Below are 20,941 nucleotides of genomic sequence, written 5' to 3' on the forward strand. Positions count from 1 at the left end.
TGAGACATAAAACCAGTTACTTTTGTTGGTTGTGGATAAAGGATGTGTATTTGCTTATGTATATGGCATGGATATTTCTGATAGAATAGTAGAACAGCCATTTTCTCTCACCTGAGCCACAGTTGACTGTCTGCCAGCTGCAATATTTGAGGTCGGAGCAAGGCTGGGCTTACGTCTGAAACCACATGTGGAAAAAAAAACACTTCCATGACAAAGTGTCTACCTGGTCTCCTCTACCTTGCCCCAATTGCCATCAAATCCAAAACCAAGTCTTGAATAACTGCACTTATTTATGCTATCTTAAAACTGTAATTCATTGAGATTAAAGGATCAGCATGTCCAATGACAGTGCTTAATGGAAATCTTAAAGGTCCCATGACATGCTGTTTTTGGATGCTTTTATATAGGCCCTAGTGGTCCCCTAATACTGGATCTTAAGTTTCTTTCCCAAAATTCAACCTTGGAGCAGAATTACAGCCACTACGAGCAATCCCAGAATGAGCTTTCCTCAGGACGTGCGGTTTCTGTGTCGCTGTGTCTGTGTTGCTTTAAATACTAATGAGGAGGAGAGAGGTGGCACCAATGCGCTAATGTTTACAGTGGCTGTATCGCAATGGCTCGTAGCCCCGTTGCTGTAAGATGCCTTGAATTTGCCCATTCTCATCTGATCACCCTGGTTTGCAGAGGTGCACACTCATAATAATTTCAATGAGGGGAAAGGCGCCATAACACCAACAGCAGAACGGTTATCCAAATAACAAAAAAGGTGTACAACACTCACGTTACAGTGTGTGCATTCACACACATACTTGATGTTTTCTACCTTTACATTAGCAACAGCAACTGAGCTGTTAGCTGCAGAGCTAATGTTACAGCCACATTCTATGGGTAGCAAGCTAGGTAAGCATATACAGTAAAGCAACAAAATGATATAGCATTAGTTGACTCACTTGTCCAAGGTTTGTAGCTGGACCAAGGAGAGTTGGTACTGATCCAGAATTTAATTTCAGACGCTCAGCAAGGCCAGCTTTGTATTGGCCCACAGTCGTGGCTGAAATGTTTGGCGCAAACAAAACTTTGGGAAGTTGTGTCGGCGCATTTCCAGTGAAAATCTAATTAAGACATTGGTTCTTCAGATGCTTGGATGAAGGAACTAAAAAAAAACTTTTGTTTTCATTTGTACATCCAAACACTGAGGAAATGTTATGCTTCGTTCGTTTTCAAGCCATGATGTCTGTCGAGGAAAAAACTATATTGCACTCGCACGGTCGTAGCTCAGTTTCTCATGGGCGGGACAGATTCTCTGGGCGGGCAAAGCAGAGAAAGGGGAGATAACCTTCCTTCTTATCACGACATAAAGACAGGATTTTCAAAACCGAGCATTTGAGCTTTCATTTTCTCAAAAGCGGAGAATACCAAGGGCTTGGTTTACACCTATCAACATTTCTAGCCACTGGGGGACCAAAGGCAGGCTAGGGGAACTCATATTAATGTTAAATAACCTCCTAAAGTGAAATTTTCATGTCATGGGACCTTTACAACAAATTTGCTTCCTGTGCATGGTATTTAATTTGAACATTACCTTCCATTACCTTTTCAAAGCATTGAAACAGCTGGTGTTATCAGTTATCAAATCAGTTATCAAATCCTAGAATTGTCCTGTGTACTAGCATATAGCAATGTCTTGTGCAGCAGTTGCCAACAAAGTGGCCCCCATGATCCCTTCTACAGTGAAAGAAACAGACTGAAAGCATATTGTACATCTGGATAGTCTACCTTTGGACAGACCAGGTACTGAGCTCCCTGTTAGGCTGTAGCAGTAGGCTTCTCTTTGTCTCATCCTGGGCTCGGTTGAGCCACATCTTACCCTAAGCATAAAAAACACAATGCAGACAGTTATCGTAAATAGTTTATGCAAATGCATGCTTCCTTATTGTATAGGTGTTGTGAACATAGTGCCAAATTGTAAGCATGAATTAATCTTGCATTTCTTGAATTTCCCTGTTCTGAAGCAAAAATTATTATCAGTTAACCACAGTTTTGCTTAGTACATACAAAAGCAAAGTAGTAAGTTAGTAATACTCTACCTTAACGGTTATTCGACAAAGGGTGCAGAACTTGTTACTGCCAGTGTACTCTTGCAGGAGGTCCTCTATGAGCAGCTCCTTGGCCAAGGCCTTCCAGCAAGCCTCTGGTATGCCCTTTCCCCCTCCGAACAGAGGGTGGCACCGGTAGTTTTCAGGAACCCTTTGAGAGTTCTGAGAAAACAAGTCAGTTAGTTAGTTAATGTGTGCTGACATGTTGGCTTTATAATGATACCCGGTATGTGTATCTGTGTTTAAAATCTGTGTGTGTGTTGTGTGTAGGCGTCAAGGTATGAAAAAACTTAAAGGGGTCATTGATTGCTGAACCAAATTTACCTTGTCACAGTTGAATAACGACAGTTCAGTGGGTAAAATGGACATACAATGAACCCCACAATACAATGAAGTCAATTGACACCTCTTTCCTATGCAAATCTCACAAAAAAAATGTTTTGCTATAAAATGGTAGGTTGTGACGTTGTGACATCACAATGGGGGCTCCACCTTTTTTGGCTTTGGTCTGTACCTTTGTCCCACCCCAAACTTTGCTGCACGCTGCTCTGTGTACTTCCACGGAATTACAAAGGAGAACGTTTTTCAAGGATATTCAAGGATCAGAGTCCTCCCAAGGAACCAAGCACTCGACAAGCTGTGATGTTTGTCTATGAGAAGATCCCTGTGCAGTTCGACCCTCAATAACACATTTGCTCGAACCATTTCACAGAGGACAGTCTTGAAAACCTGGGACCATGTTAAGCAGGATTTGCTATAAAGCTGTTGCTGAAAAGAGGTGCTGTTCTGACCTTATGTTCATCACAGCCACAAGCTGTAGTATGATGGTGTTGCTAACAGTTATTAGCAATGCTAATATATCCTGCCTGTATCTAGCATCAGTAAAATGTGTGACGATTTAGTTTACTAGCAATGGGGCAAACGTTATTTCATGTTCCTGACTGTGTTTCACTCAAATAAATAACTTGTGTTGTCATGTCAATCTACAATTCAACATGCATGTTTGTCCAGATCTATTTTTTTTAGCAAGATAGCTAGAGCTAATTGAAGCTGAGTTGAATCACGATAGTTTTGTTTGCTAAGCTGTAGTGCTAACGTTACCCACCTAAGTCGATCCTGTTTGCTTCGACAACAGAAGTGGAAACAACAAACGTAATCATTTCAAATTATATCAAGTCAATCTGTTGAAAACAGCGTTGTGCAGACACAATAGATTTATTTGTACATTTATTTCAAGTCTCCACCTTCGATGTTTCAGTGAGTGCTATTTGGCCATGTTGCGTCTTTGTTCCGCAGCTTCACTCCTTGTAGACCAACCAATCAGCACGAAGCTCTCTCTCTATATATATATATATATATACAAATTCACTGGAAGCATCAGGGGGCGTAGAACAGCACCTGGGCCATTTTCAACCCTACCAATGTTACATTCCTTATTCGGAGACCTTAAGAAACAGTGTGAAATACCCAAAAAACCCAGTCAATCACCCCTTTAAGTAAAGTTACCCTTTCATAAGGGTAAAGAGATGTATCCTACATATTCCTGTTAGAGAAGCTGCTCCTGTCTATCCTACGAGTGGGGTCAGTGAAGGTCAGACTAGATGTGAGGTGATACTAACCGAGCCACGCAGGAAGAGGATGGGGGTGGTGGTGCCATACCTCTCCCCCATAGCAGCCACTGCACTTAGCAGCTGGAACACCAGGGGGCCAAAGTCCTGAATTCTGTTTCCTCCTCCAATGCCGCCATCACAAACACTTTCGTCTATGATGTTCACCAACCTGGACACACAAAGGAAAGAAATATGGGACTGCTTCCATACTTTTGAGGGGAAAATAACTCAATAACCTCAATGAGCTTGAATAAAAATAGGGGAAAGTTCATAATGAATAGGACAATGGGTTGGTTATCAAACTTTTGTCCACATCAACAACAACACCTGTGTGTGATGCCATTTTAGGTTCTACAGCAATCGTAAGACCAGATGTTTGATAAAATACGTTTCTAGAAAGAATTGCAAATTATGAACATAACACAGATAAAGGTTCTGGAGAAAGCACACCCAGATTTGCAATTGTCACAACACTGGTAAGTTCCCTTGATGCCAGAAGTGACTTTTCTCAGCTGCTTGTCTTCAAAATGAGAGAGGATCAATCTGAAGAGGAATACATTGTACAGATTACAATTAGTATTGATTAACAGAAAAGTCCCCTTGATATTTTCCTGTTTGAACAATCAATAAAGATAGGAAACATACTTTCTTCTGCATTTGGATGATTTGAGATACTGCTCCATCTTGACCATCATTTTCAACTTGTAGGGACGAAATTTGTTAGTCCCCTGGTTGAGGAGAAACCTACAAGAATTTTTTTTAAATGTATTTAACTTTTTGACTCCACGACAAATCCAAACAAACGAGTCATGACTGTCACTAAGTGTAACAACCTTCTTACCACTACCGCCAATCTTGTTACAAAGAAACAAAACAAAACAGAGGGAGGCAGGCAGAGGACGACGCTGTTACACCTGAGATAGAGCTATTTCAATACGAAAACGGTTAATATTTCTTACTGCATCATTATCAAGATCAAGCAAGACCTTAGTTCAGTTTAAAGAATGTGTACTTTTAGACAGGGCTGTCACCAATCCTGTAATATCCGTGAATATCAGTGAAGAGGTAAAAGACACATTCTTAGAGCATGCAACCTTTGTACACACACACACAGTTACCTATTGATGGTCATGTCTCCGGGTGTCCAGAGGACATGGCAGGCACTGGGCAGCCCATCTCTTCCTGCCCTGCCGATCTCCTGGTAGTATGACTCCATCTCCTTTGGGGCCCCATAGTGGATAACCTTCCTAATGTCCAGCTTGTTGATACCCATTCCAAATGCCACAGTGGCCACAATGCACTGAAATCAGCATGTTATTGTATTGTTATTAGTATTATTCAATTACATCTCAAAATGTTTCAAGTCATCATTGCACCTGTTTAGAGCCAAACAGTCAGCAAACGGTGGTCATACCTGAATTTCATCTCTCATGAAGCTGTGTTGTGACTCTCTCCTCTGTTTGATGCCCAGCCCAGCATGGTACAGTCCACCGGCAATGCCCAGCTTGTACAGTGCATTACTCACCCGCTCTGCCTCCTTCCTGGAGGGGCAGTACACTATAGAGGGCCCCTCAAACTCATAGTCCCCCCTAAAAGAGGAAGCGATAACAAGGGAAAAACACATGAATATTCTTTCTTTCCTATCTGTCCATCTATCCAATCATCAATCGATATGGTAAAAGATGTATGTCGAGATTGTTTTGGTTTGATTGTTGTGAAGATCGAACTAATGCTTTTGGGGAGATTTGTCAGGACGGAAAGGTCCCTCCCTCATCTTTCAACTCTCTCAGGATTCAGTTCCTAAACTTTCACAACATGACAAAACTGCCAGAACTCCATAACTGCAGGGAAACTAATTGTAGGTGTATTTCTGCGTGATTGATACGATGATCCAACCAACTGGTTGGTTGCAGACATTAGATTAATTTAATTGGTAAACGGTGTAAGGTTTTTTACATTTACGATGTTTCATGTCTCTTTCCATGTTCCGAGTTTCAAAACGTTCACAGCATGACAACACTGCATGTAAAATATGTTCACCTGTCAAGTTACAAGCTTGTTAATCCTCTTTCCACATTATGGATTTACAAATCGTGTCTTTCAAGCTTTCTGAATTCTGTCTCTATTCTCACCTCACCTCGTCTGTCTCTCTGTGTCTGTGTCTGTGTCTGTCTGTCTGTCTGTCTGTCAGTCAAAGCTGTCCTGAGAGTTTGACTCTACGTGGACCCACCCAGGCTTCTTTCTGAGGAAGCGCTTCATGTCTTCCACCATGTTTCCAGACTTGTGGCCGACCTCCAAAAAGAGGTTGGGCCTGTCAAAGGAGGTGCACGTTATGACAGGATCCACCAGGTTTAGGCTCCTCACAATGTCCATCCTGATGGAGGGGCTGGCTGTGGCCGTTAACGCAACGATAGGGACCTGATGGGACAACATCATCTAAAGATTTTAGCGGTTCTCTGTTGGAATCTTTTCTTTTGTGAAACATATGAGACTATATTAAAGAATAGTGTATTGTTGTTAAAGTAAAGTAAAAAAAGCTAACCATTACAGTGTCTATTGTCTAAGGTGACTTCATTTATTTCCTTTTTTATTAAAAGAATACCAACAAATTGTATTCATGCCTCCCAATTTGTCTGTTAATTATGCAACTCCTTAAATTGGAGGTGTGTACAAATCGAATTATTCAAATGTTTGAGTTGCTTTGAACTGAAAATATAAAAAAGTAAGTGTAATGAAAGGTGGCCAGACATTTTTAATGGCGAGACAAAACTAAACTCACATTGGGCATACATCTCTTCAGTTTGCCAAGGTTTCTATAGGCTCCTCTGAAGTCATGGCCCCACTCTGAGATACAATGGGCCTCGTCCACCGCTATCAGAGAGATTCCTGCAGCACATAAGCATTAAATGCAAATAATTCAGTGATTTTATCACCCAAATTGTATAATGGTGCTTTGTTGTTGACAGATAAAAACTGTGATCTCTGTATATGTTATTTAATGGGAAAGGTGTTCTTTACAAAGACAAAGACTTAACAACTAAAATAGTAAGTAGACAGTTTTTTCTTGACTCACCAATAGTTGTGTTGAGCTGCTCCAGTAAAGAAACACTGCCAGAGCAGTATTCTGGGGTTATGAACACAACTTTGTATTTCCCCCTTAAAAATAGAAATGTAGTTTTCAGTTTTACAATAAGATGTTCAAAACATTAGAAAACAAGTCTATGCTATATGACTGAAATGAGATTCTATTGTGGGGTGTTTTCTTAAGAAAAGACTAACTGTTTCACGTCCAACAAGACATTTTTGGTCTGAGCTGAACCAAGGAAACAGGCTGGAATATTGGACATTCTGGAATTAGAACAACAATAAAATTATTTTTATGAAAAGAAACGTTTGTTTGCAGTTCAATGTGTATCATGTTGTTAATGCATATCTATGATGTTAACATACTGCAGTTGCAGCACCTGGTCCTCCATGAGGGCAATGAGGGGAGAAATGACGACGCTCAGACCTCCACTGTACACTGGGGGGAACTGGAAACACAAGCTCTTCCCATAGCCTACACAAGAAAATCACTCACTGAAGCACTCCATTGACATATTCTTGCAAAACCTATGACATGTCCTGCAGCCATGAATATGATTATATTACAGCCGTTGTACTGTTAAGGTGTTCAGAAGGGTACAGTGGACCACTGACAAAAGACAAACCATAACATTGTCATAGGAAACCCCTAAGAAAATATAGCTGCCAGCATCAATGAGGAAGCCAGGCAGGTTAAATGACAATTCTTTTTTTTTTCATCCACAGAACAGGGTTCCGCGTATACGTAGCAAGTTTGGTGTGAATCCATCAAAGATTTGCTGAGATACGACCCAACTTCCTGTTTTGTGGCACTGTTGCCAATTTAGATTGGAAAAAAAGGTTTTGAAAATCTAAAAACCGTGTGATAACATTTGTGAGGGTTGGTCGGAAGATGATCTGTGCCAAATCTTTGCTTATTGCAGCGCCTCATAGGGGTCAAATTGCACAAACTTTTTTGGACGTCTTTAGAACGGGGGTCCCGATTCCATATACCAAGTATGGTGTCAATGCAACAAAGCTTCAGAAAATTTGGGTGACCAAACGTCCTCTTTTACCCTCTTTTTGTCCTCTTTTCGAGACCTAAAAAATACATCCAGCAGGGATTCCAAAATTGACCGGGATTTTGCCTCGTCAGAAATGTGTGTTTCTCTGGGTCTTTCACAAACTATTACGCCATTCATGTTCAGTGTTAAGCAAGTTAGCTGGTAAATTGATGAAATTACTGCATTATTTTAAAACTATTTTCTAAATCAGCTAACTTGATTTGTAACACTGAGCATGAATGAGGTTGAACGTTGCAAAATACAATGTTTGGGACTATAGGTCGCAAATGACACGCTTTACTTATGCCTTCTTAAATTAGACTACAATGGAAGTCTATGGAAGTGTCCCAACTCTCTTTTTATATGGCTCTGGGTCTACCTAGCTTTGACTACCAAGCCTTTTACTCCGTGGCGTGCTTACATAGTCTATAATGTCCCAGTATTTTAAGAAAATATTAACTATAATTATATACATGTTTCTTTAACTATTTGTTCTAGTTCTTTCAGAGTGAAAGTTGCTGTCTAGTATTACCTGTTAAGTCAGTAGCGTTGTTAGACATAAAACTGTACTGGGGCACAGGCCCCTTTTCATATCCCTTCTTCCAAGCTTGTTGCGCACAATGCACTATTAGGCTATAGAAACTAACTCGCTTAACCCACTATATAACAATTCAGGGACGCAAGTTTGATATCAACTTTGGCAGGGACATCTATAATGAATGCAAGCTTTGTGTTTTCGGTTTGTTAAAACTCAAATTTTAGATTTGACTGGGGCACAGCAGATTTATGCTGGGCACGTGCCCCTGTAAAAAGGGTCTAACGACGCCCCTGTGTTAAGTTATGTTTAATAAATTAATACAATAAAAAAAACACTGTGCTCCTAATTTTTTTGTGTGCTCCAAAATGTTTTCTTTTCGGAGCACATGTACTGGTGAAAACATTAGCGTAGAGCCCTGTTATACCGATGCTAGAAATTAGAAATTATGCATCGCGATTTCATCCAACATTGTATCCGGTGCACACTTTTTTGATCCGGGCCATTGCATAGTGAGCTTTTATGCCGATGCACCGATGCAAATCGGTGAATCTTCCCTATCCCTAATGTTTAGGTACTAAGAAGGAAGGATAACAAATAAAAAAACCTCAGTTCAAGACTGGACCATATATCGGGGGGAAGCTACAGACATTGATATGAACACTGACACACTTCTCACTAGTCACTTTACACACTGTCAGTTTTAGCTACTGGTTGCACTATCAGCAATATTGCACTTCACTTGTCTTTGGTTAGTATGGGTTTATAAGGTTAGTATAAGTTATTATGTGTATTATGTGTATTTAGAGGTTTGGTATACCATATTGAGTATTACATTTACATTTAAAAGTAATGTGCTCTTATCCAGAGCGACTTACAGTAAGTACAGGGACATTCCCCATGAGGCAAGTAGGGTGAAGTGCCTTGCCCAAGGCACTTACACAACGTCATTTTGCACAGCCGGGAATCAAACCAGAGACCTTCTGATTACTAGCCCGATTCCCTAACCGCTCAGCCATCTGACTCCCCATGAATATTGTATATTATTTGTATATTAGGAGGTTTACTATATTTTACCTTATCATAGATGTAATCTTTGTTCTGTGTACTTATATGTTATGTTATGCCAAATTGCTTTGCATTGTCTTGTCCTAAGAATTTCAGTGCCCAGTCTGACCCTGCGTTGTTCTGTGCATCTGACAATAAAAGACTTGAACTTGAAGACTTGAAACCGTAATTTCTGTCAGAATCCAAAAAGAAATAGAGTGTACAATTTCTGGGGAAATGTTGGGGTGTGTTCTTATATTTTTTGATATATTATGATATATTGATATATTTTTGACTGGTTAGCTCCTGTGATTCCCATACAGCAGAATTGTAGTAGTTAGCTAGCTCTACAATTTACCAGGTCTAGGTCTGAATCTGGTCGGAGCACAGCTAATAACTATTTACCTAGTCGGCTCCATGACGCCGGGTAAGTAGGGTTTGTGAGACTACTCACCAAAAGAACAAAGGGGAAACCACTTGTCTAGCAGATGAAGACATATTGCCACAACTTACCTAGACTTTAAGCTACGGTACTAATGCTGAAGGCTCGCTGATATCGCTGTGACTGTCTGTCTTACTAGAACGGCATATATTTGCATTGTTGCTAACGTGTCGTTGCTAACGTGTCGTTGCAAACGTGTCGTTGCAAACGTGCCGTTGCTAACGTGTCGTTGCTAACGTGTCGTTGCTAACGTGTGCTGTTAGACATTTTGCAACAGGTGTCCCCTTCACCTAGCCTGGTCCTAACCAGAACCTCGTACATTTCATTTGTACAGAGGATCTGGGATTGCTCCATTGACAAACGTTAACTTCCTTGAAGGCGGGTCCTCTGTTGAAGTTTAAAACTATTGGATCTGCCCAGAGCCACTCTGATCTGCCATAACCATAAGCCAACTCCTTTACCACTACTGTAACGGAGCAAGCTGCCGTAAGCTGGAAAATCAAACTTTTTGCGAACCCCGTGGGGAGGAGGGCCACAACATCATGGCCACCAACAAAATTCAGCAAGGAATGTTCTTGCTCCGGCTTTAACATATGGATATTCGGCAGCGTTGCCACAACCGCAGAACAGTTTCGCTCACATCTTTCTCCGCCGCCATTACTGAACTGCTCAAACTAGTGCACGACAATAACGTTATCGTTCTCAGCCACTCCCTCTGTTTGCTGATTGGACCTACAAAAAATTTCTTCAGAGCCGAGCTCACGACCTAGTACAGAAGCAAAATCCAAATTGAGCGGACGTACGTAGGAGGGCAGAGCCAGGCCACCCTTCACCACCCACCACCGTGATCTCTACAGTCTGGTCGACTGGCCCTCCCTTCACACCAGATGGCTGCAACATTGGCTGCTCGTGGTCTACAAATCCATTTTGGGAATGACCCCTCGCTACCTCTCAAATCTTCTGCACATCTCTGACAGTAATCGCCACTTAAAATCAAGTGACTTCATTAGGCTCAACATTCCAAAAGTTCGTACTGTGTTTGGTCATAATGTCTTTCATTTTGCCGCTGCAAATGACTGGCACTCACTTCAAAACACATTCAAGCTTACAGCTCTTATCTCTCTTAACATGTCCAAACTAAAGATGAAACATATCATAGTTGACTGTTGTACCTGCTGACCGGCCCTGCTTCTCTTGCTCGCTCTCGCTTTCTTTCGCCTCGCTCTCGGTCTCTCTCGCTCTCTCTCTCATTTTTATTAAGAAAATCCAGTAATCTGCTTTTTACTTTTTATTAATCTATTTTATTGTTTATTTAGGTATATAGTGTTTATTCATGTGTGTTTGTGCCTTTTCCTCATGTGTTTGTCATACTGTTTTGTATCTGTGTTTGTTGTTTCACTTCTGCGGACTGTGCTGCCGCCTTCTGGACAGGTCATCATTGTAAATGCAAATTGGTTCTCAATTGATTCTACCTGGAAAAAATCACTTGTCACAAATAAATAAAATAAAAAGGCTAGCACTGAGTTCCCATTGGCAACACAAGACACTATTTGCCACAAAACGTAATTTAAGCCTAAACCATCAAACGGAACGTTTGCGCGAATACAAGCAACGCAATCGGGACCAAGATGAATATTTTGACACCAACATTGTATTTGTAGTGCAAATATTCATCTTTTTTTAGTGATGGGAAAATTATAATAAATATAAATGAGAGAGAACAATGGTTGTGTGCGCCAAAGGAGTGAGCACACCCAATTATATATATAGCTCTGACTAGACTAGAACCTACAACCCTTTGCACATCAGCATTGTGTCTCATCCCACTGAGCCATTCACAGACTTAGACATTGGACTGTTCAGTTTTTGTATCAGAAAATAAGCCGTTTCTCAAATGGCAAGCATTGTCAGATTTGGTTAAAGTTCAAACAGCTGTAATTCAGTCAGGCTTTGCCGGATGTTGAAAGAGGTGATGCGCCACCTACTATTGAGGACATGAAGTTTGCGGTATTGCACAAAAACACAAACTAAGCAATTGATGTATATGTTAAAAGATAAGAAAAACTACTTTACTTCAATAATTATTTACTTAATTTGTAGACTATCTGCTTCTTCAAACACAACATTATTACTCAATTGCAACATACAGTAGTGGCCATCATTTTTGGCAATGAAAAATGTTGTGGTTTGCAAAGTTGGCTGGTTTAGTATTTGAGGAAAATGTTTGGAAAGAATTTAAAAAAAAAAAATTGGGGGGCGAACATTTTTAAAATATGCAAATAGTCCCTTCTTTTAAAGCAGTCAATCTGTTCTTAAAATCCAATCAGAATGATACAGTGATTTCTCCTGGCTAGAAGTAGATCACACTTTACCCTGTGCTGATGATATGACTTACTGAAACTAGAGAGGGTACAATTTCTGGGGAAATTGTAGGGTGTGCTTGCTTGCTTCAGTTGCAGGTGGTCCGTTTTCCCTTCTAGGGATATTTTCAAGCATTTCTACTCATATTTAGTACTCATATTGCATAATTCATTAAGAACAGCCTTTGAAACAAGGAACCCCCTTTGAAACAAGCTACTGTTACAAAAATGTCACTAGCAGTATTTCAGATAGAATTGCGATTCAAATAGTACCGTCTGCTAACTGAAAATGAGCCCCCCAAAATGTAAATAAGTTCGATATTAATTTAGGGAGACATGGCTAATTCAAAAGCAGTTTGCTAGAGGCAAGCTAGTTGCCGTTGCTATCCACACCACTGATTGTTTGAAAGCGCAGGAAATTAGAACGTTTCTTTTGTAAGGGATAATGTATAGTAGACCCGACAGGGCAAACAGCACGGAGCGGAGGGGTTTTTGTTCCGCCCTGAAGGGGCTTATTTCCCCGATAATGACCGGTGTTCTATAAATTATCCCACTTATTACACGGCTACTTGGCAACAAAAATAACTTAACACAGTGTGTCTTTTTACAATGTATTTGTTACCATTCGTATTGTTGATCAGCAGAGAAATAGTTCGCCAAAGACTTTGAACTTCATAGACTTTGAGCATTATTTAGGCTTCAAATCAGCTGACGTCGCTAAGCAACAGAGTACGCTGGGGTTGAAAAGTTACCGGACTACTTGCGGAGTGCTACGAAAGACGTGAATCCGAGGCAAAAAGGCCACTTCCCTTGACAGTGGTCAAATATGCATAGCAACGGTCAAATATGAGAAAATTGTTCACCGCAGAACGTTGGGAAGCCCCATTCAAGTGAATGGAGCATTCTACAGCATTAAGAACAGCCGTGTAAGACATAAAAGTTTAGCCATAGCTGTGGCATTGAAGACAGTACTGTAGCCTACTACACTGCCAGTAGGCAGTCTGAGCCGAGTCTGTGACTCTGTGGCTAACGTCAAAACAAGACGCAGTCTCACTCAAATTCCAAGTTTTACACAAATAACAAACTATGCTGACCCACTGGCTGTCTTCGCAATCGCCATATCTTTAAAACACTGCTGTCCATTTAGATGTAGAATTGACCCTGGTACGAAATTAAGAAAATACTCACCAGCCGCAGATCGACAGTTGACTGAGTGTCAACACTGTTGACAACACTGTTGACAACACTGTTGTTGCTGCCGCAATCGTCAAAGGAGGCTGACAGGCTCTCACGTAGCAAACAAATCAACGTTTTTACAGCAATGTTTATTAAAATCTCACCACCTGGCTGTTTTCACAGTAGGCATATCATCATAACATTTCCCTCTTTCATTTTTTTTCGTGTAAAATTGAACTATAAAATTAGCTACAAAAAATTATACTATGACGCTTTCTAGCATGGCTGCCGCCTAAAAGACGAGGCGGTCTCAGAGGCGACCTGCACTCGCTCAAATTTTAAAGACTGTCACGACCTAAATCAAAATGCGAGATTGCAATTCCACTCAAAATCGCTTTCTCTACAAAGCCAAATGGTTGTGATTTTTGGGGGGTGGTATTTTTCACTCCAATTTGCGAGCTAGAAAGTCTCCATCACGTTGTATCCATGCGTCATTGCTAACGTGTGTTGACGTGGTGACATAGCTAGCACAGGTTACCCTTCGTCGACAAAAGGCACTTTGTCCCCACAAAAACGTTGTAACCTCCTAAACTGTGCAACGGAACGTTAATCCAAATAGAAGCAATGCAATCAAGACCAAGACGAACCTTTTGACATCGATGTTGTCTATGTAGTCCAAATATTTACTGTGCCTTAGGGGCGCGAAAATAAACAATAATACAAAATAAATAAATATATATATGTGAGATAACAATGGTTTGTGCTCGCCGAAGGCAAGCCATTGTATGTTAGCAGTCATTTTATGCCAAGGCCCAGCAAGCTTGGCAAACACAAAATGTATGTCGCTGTCAAATAAGTTGAAGATGTAACCTCTTATTCTGTATAAAATGATACTGTGTGTAGCCTTGTGTGTAGAGAGGCCACCCCCAAATGAAACTGTAGGCAAGGTCCAAGCTTAGGTAAACATACAAGACCCTTATCTTGGGACTGAGGACTAAGAAGAATTGGGGGTTTATTTGTTTAAAGGAGATACTGTTTGACAGAGCTAGAAGGGAGACTGAGGTCTGGTGACCATTAGCTAGTCACCTGGTGGGGGTAGGGTTGATGGTGTAAATGTCCACTGCAATGGACGCGCACACGCAAACAGGAACGCACGCAAGCGCGCAAGGTCTATGCATGGGAGCAAATGAAAGGAGAGCTATGTGACGGTTGTAAGCCTGTTTATGAACCAATGACTGTGGAGAGCAGTTTTGTTTAAAAGGTTAGCTAGCACAACATTCTAGCAGACAAACTTTGTATCACTATGGCGAGTGGTCTTTTTGTCTCCTTGTGGGCTGGCCGCAAGCAATAAAGCTTTCTTCACTTCTTCACCGACTGACAATGATGTGCAATGATTGGTCAAGATTAATATTTCTGACAGTCGCTCCCAATACTTTTGGCCACAGCTGTTGAGACCAAATTCACAATGTATAGCCTATTAGCTAGATAGATACAAACCGTGACATAGCCTAGGCTACTGTGATATAGAAAGATTGTAGGCTAAATGTTACCGGCAATGTGTAAAACATTGAATTTGTATAGAATGCCTAGTATAGACCTTTTTTGATGAACGTACTAGAATTTTTGTTTGTTAAGAGTGGCCCCTTGAAAGCTTCCGGTTTCAGATGCATGAATTATTGTTTTGATGGAGTTTAGAAGCATAAAAAGTGAGCAAGTTACTGTGGTAATTTTTTAAAATGTCAATCCTGTTGCTGTGTTTGGCTCTTTGTTGAGATTGGGGGAGAAAAAGTTGTCCACAATCAAGATATGTACATTTTCTTTTAAAACGGGACAACGGGATGATTGGGTTGCTGCTGTAAAGAATAGCTTACTTGTAGTGCTTTGAAAAGGTTGTTTGGGGTGCCATGACTTGTCATGGAAGGGAATTTCAAATAATATCTAGTATCAGTGGCGATGTGTTCTGGCTTAGGTTATTTTGGGGGTGGGGGAATTTGCACAACAGGCAGGGGATCCACCTGAACAATAAATATACTTCATTTGAACTAACTCGGTTGTGAATCTGACACTACCACACGTAGACCACAAGTAGCTAGCTACTGTGGTGAACCTGGCTTGTTTTGCAGTGGATTACACACACTATACAGATGATCAGAGTGTTGTGATGGGCTCAAATAAACACTCATTGCTATGTTTTACAACCGAAGGATTGACCAGAAGAATAGAAACGGTTTTGTCAGAATAAAAACTAACCAAGAGGTCAGGAAGGTTAATATAGCTCGGGCATGTGACCTTGCTCAAAAGATGAGTCGGCATCGAGTAATAGTCTCTGGCACACTATTTGTTAGGGGGACTGACAAGATCTACAGCACACTTGTTTCTCTTAACCGCTGGTTGGCTCGCTTCTGCTCAAAACAGGGTTTAGGATTTGTAGATAATTGGTCTAGTTTCTGGGCCAAACCTGGCTTGTTGAAAAGTGACGGGCTCCAACCAAGCTGGAGAGGTGCTTTTTTATTGTCTAGGAATATTGAAGCTATTTTAGAGCAAACCTGACACTCACTAGAACAAGCCGGGGCGCAGTCTCTTAGAGAGTCTGATAGGTCTGTTGATAGGTATGTTGTGAGCTGTTGGGGGCCCGATAGCTTAGCTTGTAGTGTATTTTGGCCTTCAAATATTAGGAATTATACCAATTTAATATGTATTCAGCCTTGCTCCCCCGTTGCTCTTCCTACTAAGTTTTCTGCTGACAGTGCCACCTTTTCGGAAGGATTATCTACGTCTACAGCTGCCAAAAACCCATACTGGAATGTTGGGCTCAGAAACATCAGATCTCTATCCCCAAAGGCCGTTTTGATTAATGATCTGATGTCTGAATGCAGCCTGGACTTGATTGGACTCGCTGAAACCTGGCAAAAACCTGACGAATATTCCCCCTGAATGAAGCATCGCCTCCGGATTTTGCGTACTCACACATCCCTTGTGTATCAAAGAAAGGTGATGGTGTTGCTAAGATATATGAAGCTAGCTTCAACCTCAGCATAAAATCTGTAAGCACCTTTAAATAATTTCAAATAATTTGCAAGAAACCACCAACTGTTTTAAAAAGAAATAATACTACCGCCCTGCACGTTTTAGATGTTTCCCTCCTCAAACATACGTGATTCAAATTAATGGGTTGTTATAAGGCCCATTTATTTGAATCAGGTGTGTTGGAGCAGGGAAATATCTAAAACATTCAGGGCAGGGGGTCCCGAGTACCAGGATTGAGAACCGCTGCTTTAATGTATTCCACAGGTCTCACTCAGGTAGTTTCCAAACCTACCCATCTTCACTCGCATTCATTGGATTCAGTTCTCACACGGGGAATCAAGATTAGTGACGTCATTGTCCACCCCCACCCCATCTATTGTTTTACTGTACAGCACTTTGTGTTCACTTTGGATTTTAAAGTGCTCTATAAATAAATTTTGCTTGCTAGAGATAACCATTAGAGTTATATCTACCATCCGTAGACTACAAGATAATAGCTACTGTGGTGAACCTTGCTTGTTTTGCAGTGGTTTAGACAGTCTCGCTAAACAGATGATAGGAGTGTTGTGATGGGCTCAAATAAACAAGCATTGCTATGTTTTACAACCGGAGGATTGATTGGAAGACTAGAAACCGTTTTGTCAGAAAAAAAAAAAAAAAACTATGCCTCTGACTGGTTTTGAACCTACAACCCTTTGCTTACCAGCACAACATCTCAGCCAATTAAGACATTCCCAGACATGGACCTACGCAAAGTTCAGTAACTGGATAATAAAATAAGCCGTTTCTCCAATGGCGCACATTGTCAGATTTGGTAGAAGTTCAAATAGCTGTAATTCAGTCATATTTTGACATATCAAGGGGAAACTTTGCATGGTTCTTCAGGGGAGTGTCACCTTAAAGCCTATTAGGTTTGAACCATCCTTCAAAAATACATTTGATTTAGTGACAAAAACATACTGAGGCAATGTGGACATTTACATAAAATGCACCCCTTTCAGCCATTTTATATTTGATTCAATTGTCTTAAGTAACGTTTTTAAATACATCAATTATGCATATCTGTACCACATTTCAAGTAAATTTGACCTTTTGTTTAAGAGGAGATTAATGGTTAAGGTTTTCCCAAATTATCACTGTACAGGAAAATCCATCATGGCGGATCTTATGGGTCTTTGATGCTTTTTTGTTCCTCATGAAAAATAATGCATGTTTAATAAGAATTGGAGCAATGGGGTGGAAATGCCATAACTTTGAAAATCTGACTTTTGGACATGGCCTGTGGCACCCCCTATGGTCCGATGTGGCCCATATTTTGTGTGGGGGTACCCACTTGGATGTAGTATCAATGTGCCAAATTAGAACATTTACGAAGGGGGACTTTTTGAGATATTGGGGCACAAAGAGAGTTCCGGAGGAACCCTAATAATAATAAGAATACCAACAAAAACAATAGGTGCCCTCCCACTGGAGGAATCCTAATAATAACAAGAAGAAGAAGAAGAATACTAACAAAAACAATAGGTTCCCTCCTACCGGAGGAACCCTAAATATAGCTGCAAGCAGTAATGGCGGATTCCTCCCTCAAAATGGCCAAATGTTGTAAAATTGACATAATAGATAGTTATACTGGGACTAAGCAGAAATTTGAAACTAATTTCTGTCATAAAAAATTATACCTCTGACTAGATTAGAACCCACCACCCTTTGCACATCAGCACTAGATCTCATCCTACTAAGCCATTCACAGCCTTAAACATTTTACAGTTCAGTTTTTTTAATCTGAAAATATGACATTTCTCCAATGGCAACCATTGTCAGATTTGGTTAAAGTTCAAACTGCTGTAATTCAGTCCTATTTATAAATGATATTTATATATAACAATAATAATGATACCAACAATTACGATAGGTTTCCTCCCGACGGAGGAATCCTAAATATAGCTGCAGGCAGCAATGGCGGGTTCCTCCTCAACATTGCAAACCAATTCAAAATTGACTTGACACAAACATGTATTTCATACATGTACACAGCATTTCAAGACAATTGGAGCAATGTATATATATTTTTTTATTCTACACAAATTGTCACTGTGGAGAAAAATCCATGCTGCCGACATTATGGGTTCTTGAGACTTTTTGTTCCCCATTGGCAATAAGGCATTCATATCAACTTTCAGACATCTTGGCCAGATGGGGTCAAAATGCCATACTTTTGAAAGTGACAACTTTGAAGCGTGTTCTGTAAGGCCACTTGTGCTCTTGTAAGGCCCATCATCAATGTTTATGCAGTGTTTGATTCCCACTCACGCAGCTATGATGGCCTTGTTCATCCAACAGGAAAAAAGTGAGCGTTTCTATCAAACTTTTGAGGATATGTACAGTCCTTTTTATTCAACAAATTACACCCCTGAACTTTTAAAACAGATCTATTGGCCTACTACAATTGTAAATGTCCTATGGCTTCTTCTCCAATTGGGCCTTGATGAAATGCCATCTAATATTTTCTGCCCATTCTGCACAATTTTGAGGGGCTTTCCACACCAGCACCTTTTGCCCAGTTACTCTATTCTGACCTACTACATGTGTTTTCCAACACCAGTTACAATCAACCCTGGGTTATAGCCCTTCACCATTGCATGGTACCATTCTTCTTCACAGATCACACCCATCAAGTCAAAGTGAATAGTTACTGGTCCAATTCCATGTCCAAGCCCATGATATCTGTGGAGGAGTACACTTTTCAAACCCTCCCCACACAAGTCCAATGACTTTATAACTTTTGTGTAGGCCAATTATATAGCAGTTTTTAGACATACAACACAGATGAAACTCCGGAGAGTGAATTATAGATCTCTTTTTCGCCACTCCTATTAAATATTTCTGGGGCGCCACTGCTTTTACCTGTTAATGCCTGCAATGCTGGAAAGAAAAACATTATTGTTGTCATGTAGTTAATGGCCTTTCGAACAGTACAACTGGCCCCAGCTTGCCTCCCCCATGGTCTAGAACCCCTCCTAGCTGCATTGCCCAGTGGCAGACTCATGCTGTCGGAGGACGTCAAATGTCAGCACTCATGGAATGCGTCTTGTCCGATGAAAGTAGAACTACTTGGTTGGAACTAACTTGTGTACACATTTATATTCAAATTATAAGCAACAAGAAAAATTGTAGGTGACAAAGCCGCCCTCCTAATTGCATTCACTCTTATTTTCATAGCTATTGTAGCTATAAACTAGCATAACTAAATGTGTCCTACACATACATACCGAATTTTAAGTAAATTGGAGTCATGGTTCATAAGAAGATATTTGTATGTTTTTAAAACGTTCACCGTACATTGTATACTGTTTGGCAAATATTTATGGTTTCCCATGAGAAATAAGGCATGTATAGCAAGTTCTAGACATTAAACGCAGCAGTGTTTATTACACAATGATCATTTTGGGTGTGTCGTTTATTCGAGGGCGGCGTGTAATTAGTAAGAGAGATTTGGTGAATTGTAGTTGCAGTGCGGCCATAGACAAACAAAGAATAGACAAGGGAGGTCAAACACAAAGCCTAGTGTAAAATTGAAGCCGCGCGTGTCTACATTGTGTAGAAATCTAAGGCAGCATGCCGAAATGTTTACACTTTAGCTTTCAAACAGAAAGCTGTGCAGAAAGCATTCACCACCAGCAACCGATCTGTAGCACGCAAACTTGGGGTTGATGAAAGGCGAATTCGCGAGTGGTGAAGTCAGCTACCTCACTATATTGTACATGTAATTGTCGCAATTACATTATAATAATGTATAATTTGTTTTCAACCAATGTCATAATTTAGAATTATGTAATTGCATTCAGTATTATTAAGTGACTATTTGGTTTAAGTACAGTGCCTTTATTTTGAAGGCCTTGGAACGCTCGTGAGTGAGAGAGTCGACAAGCTAACAGAAAGCGAAGCATGGACAATTTAATGCTCCAATAAAAGTTTACGGCCGTTATAGCTGATGTTAGCCATCTAAAGAAAACAATTTTTTTTCTCTTTTATTTATTTTCTCCTTGTGTACAGCAACAGCCAACAAGGTATGTTGTTTTGTGTATGTATTTTACTTTGGTGAACGTTATTTACATACTGCGCATGTCATTGAGTGTTCATATTAAGCTAATGTGGTCTTTATTTTCTCGTTATACTGTGGGTTTCCAAATTCATCTGTAGCATGAAAGCCACTTGTGTCTACCAGCTGTCTAGTACACTTGTGATTTACTTGTGTAAATTTAAAAAAACATGTTCTGATTTTTTTTGGTGCAGAGTTTAATCGAGGGCGGCATTTAGTACACAATGTTCATTTTTGGTGCGGTGTTTATTCAAGAGTGGCATTTATTTGAGGGTGTTTAATCAAATAAATACGGTACTTAACATTGTCAAGAGTCTTCATGTGAACTTGTGATTGAATTAAGAGTATCCGTTCTTGACCGGCGGATGTGTAAAGCATTATTTTAGCGTTAGCGATAAAAAGTTAATGTTAATAATTTGCCA

At 40.3% G+C, this 20,941-nt stretch overlaps 1 protein-coding gene across 3 annotated transcripts in view; it reads right to left on the minus strand.

Annotated features, from left to right (window-relative positions):
- Positions 1-20,941, minus strand: part of wrn (WRN RecQ like helicase) — a 72,973-nt gene that overhangs the window by 30,482 nt on the left and 21,550 nt on the right. For all 3 annotated transcript variants that reach the window (XM_084693653.1, XM_084693654.1, XM_084693655.1), the window contains 13 exons: positions 7,157-7,265; positions 6,986-7,054; positions 6,780-6,862; positions 6,486-6,592; positions 5,937-6,124; positions 5,121-5,295; positions 4,825-5,006; positions 4,352-4,450; positions 4,157-4,249; positions 3,716-3,875; positions 2,088-2,258; positions 1,777-1,868; positions 112-175 (listed from right to left, as the gene is read on the minus strand). In XM_084693653.1, coding sequence (XP_084549779.1) covers positions 112-175; positions 1,777-1,868; positions 2,088-2,258; positions 3,716-3,875; positions 4,157-4,249; positions 4,352-4,450; positions 4,825-5,006; positions 5,121-5,295; positions 5,937-6,124; positions 6,486-6,592; positions 6,780-6,862; positions 6,986-7,054; positions 7,157-7,265 — 1,592 coding nt within the window. The remainder of the gene's footprint in view (positions 1-111; positions 176-1,776; positions 1,869-2,087; positions 2,259-3,715; positions 3,876-4,156; positions 4,250-4,351; positions 4,451-4,824; positions 5,007-5,120; positions 5,296-5,936; positions 6,125-6,485; positions 6,593-6,779; positions 6,863-6,985; positions 7,055-7,156; positions 7,266-20,941) is intronic.

The sequence above is a fragment of the Hypomesus nipponensis genome, chromosome 27 (assembly GCF_054491055.1).
Source record: "Hypomesus nipponensis isolate SF chromosome 27, ASM5449105v1, whole genome shotgun sequence".
Classification (NCBI taxonomy): domain Eukaryota; kingdom Metazoa; phylum Chordata; class Actinopteri; order Osmeriformes; family Osmeridae; genus Hypomesus; species Hypomesus nipponensis.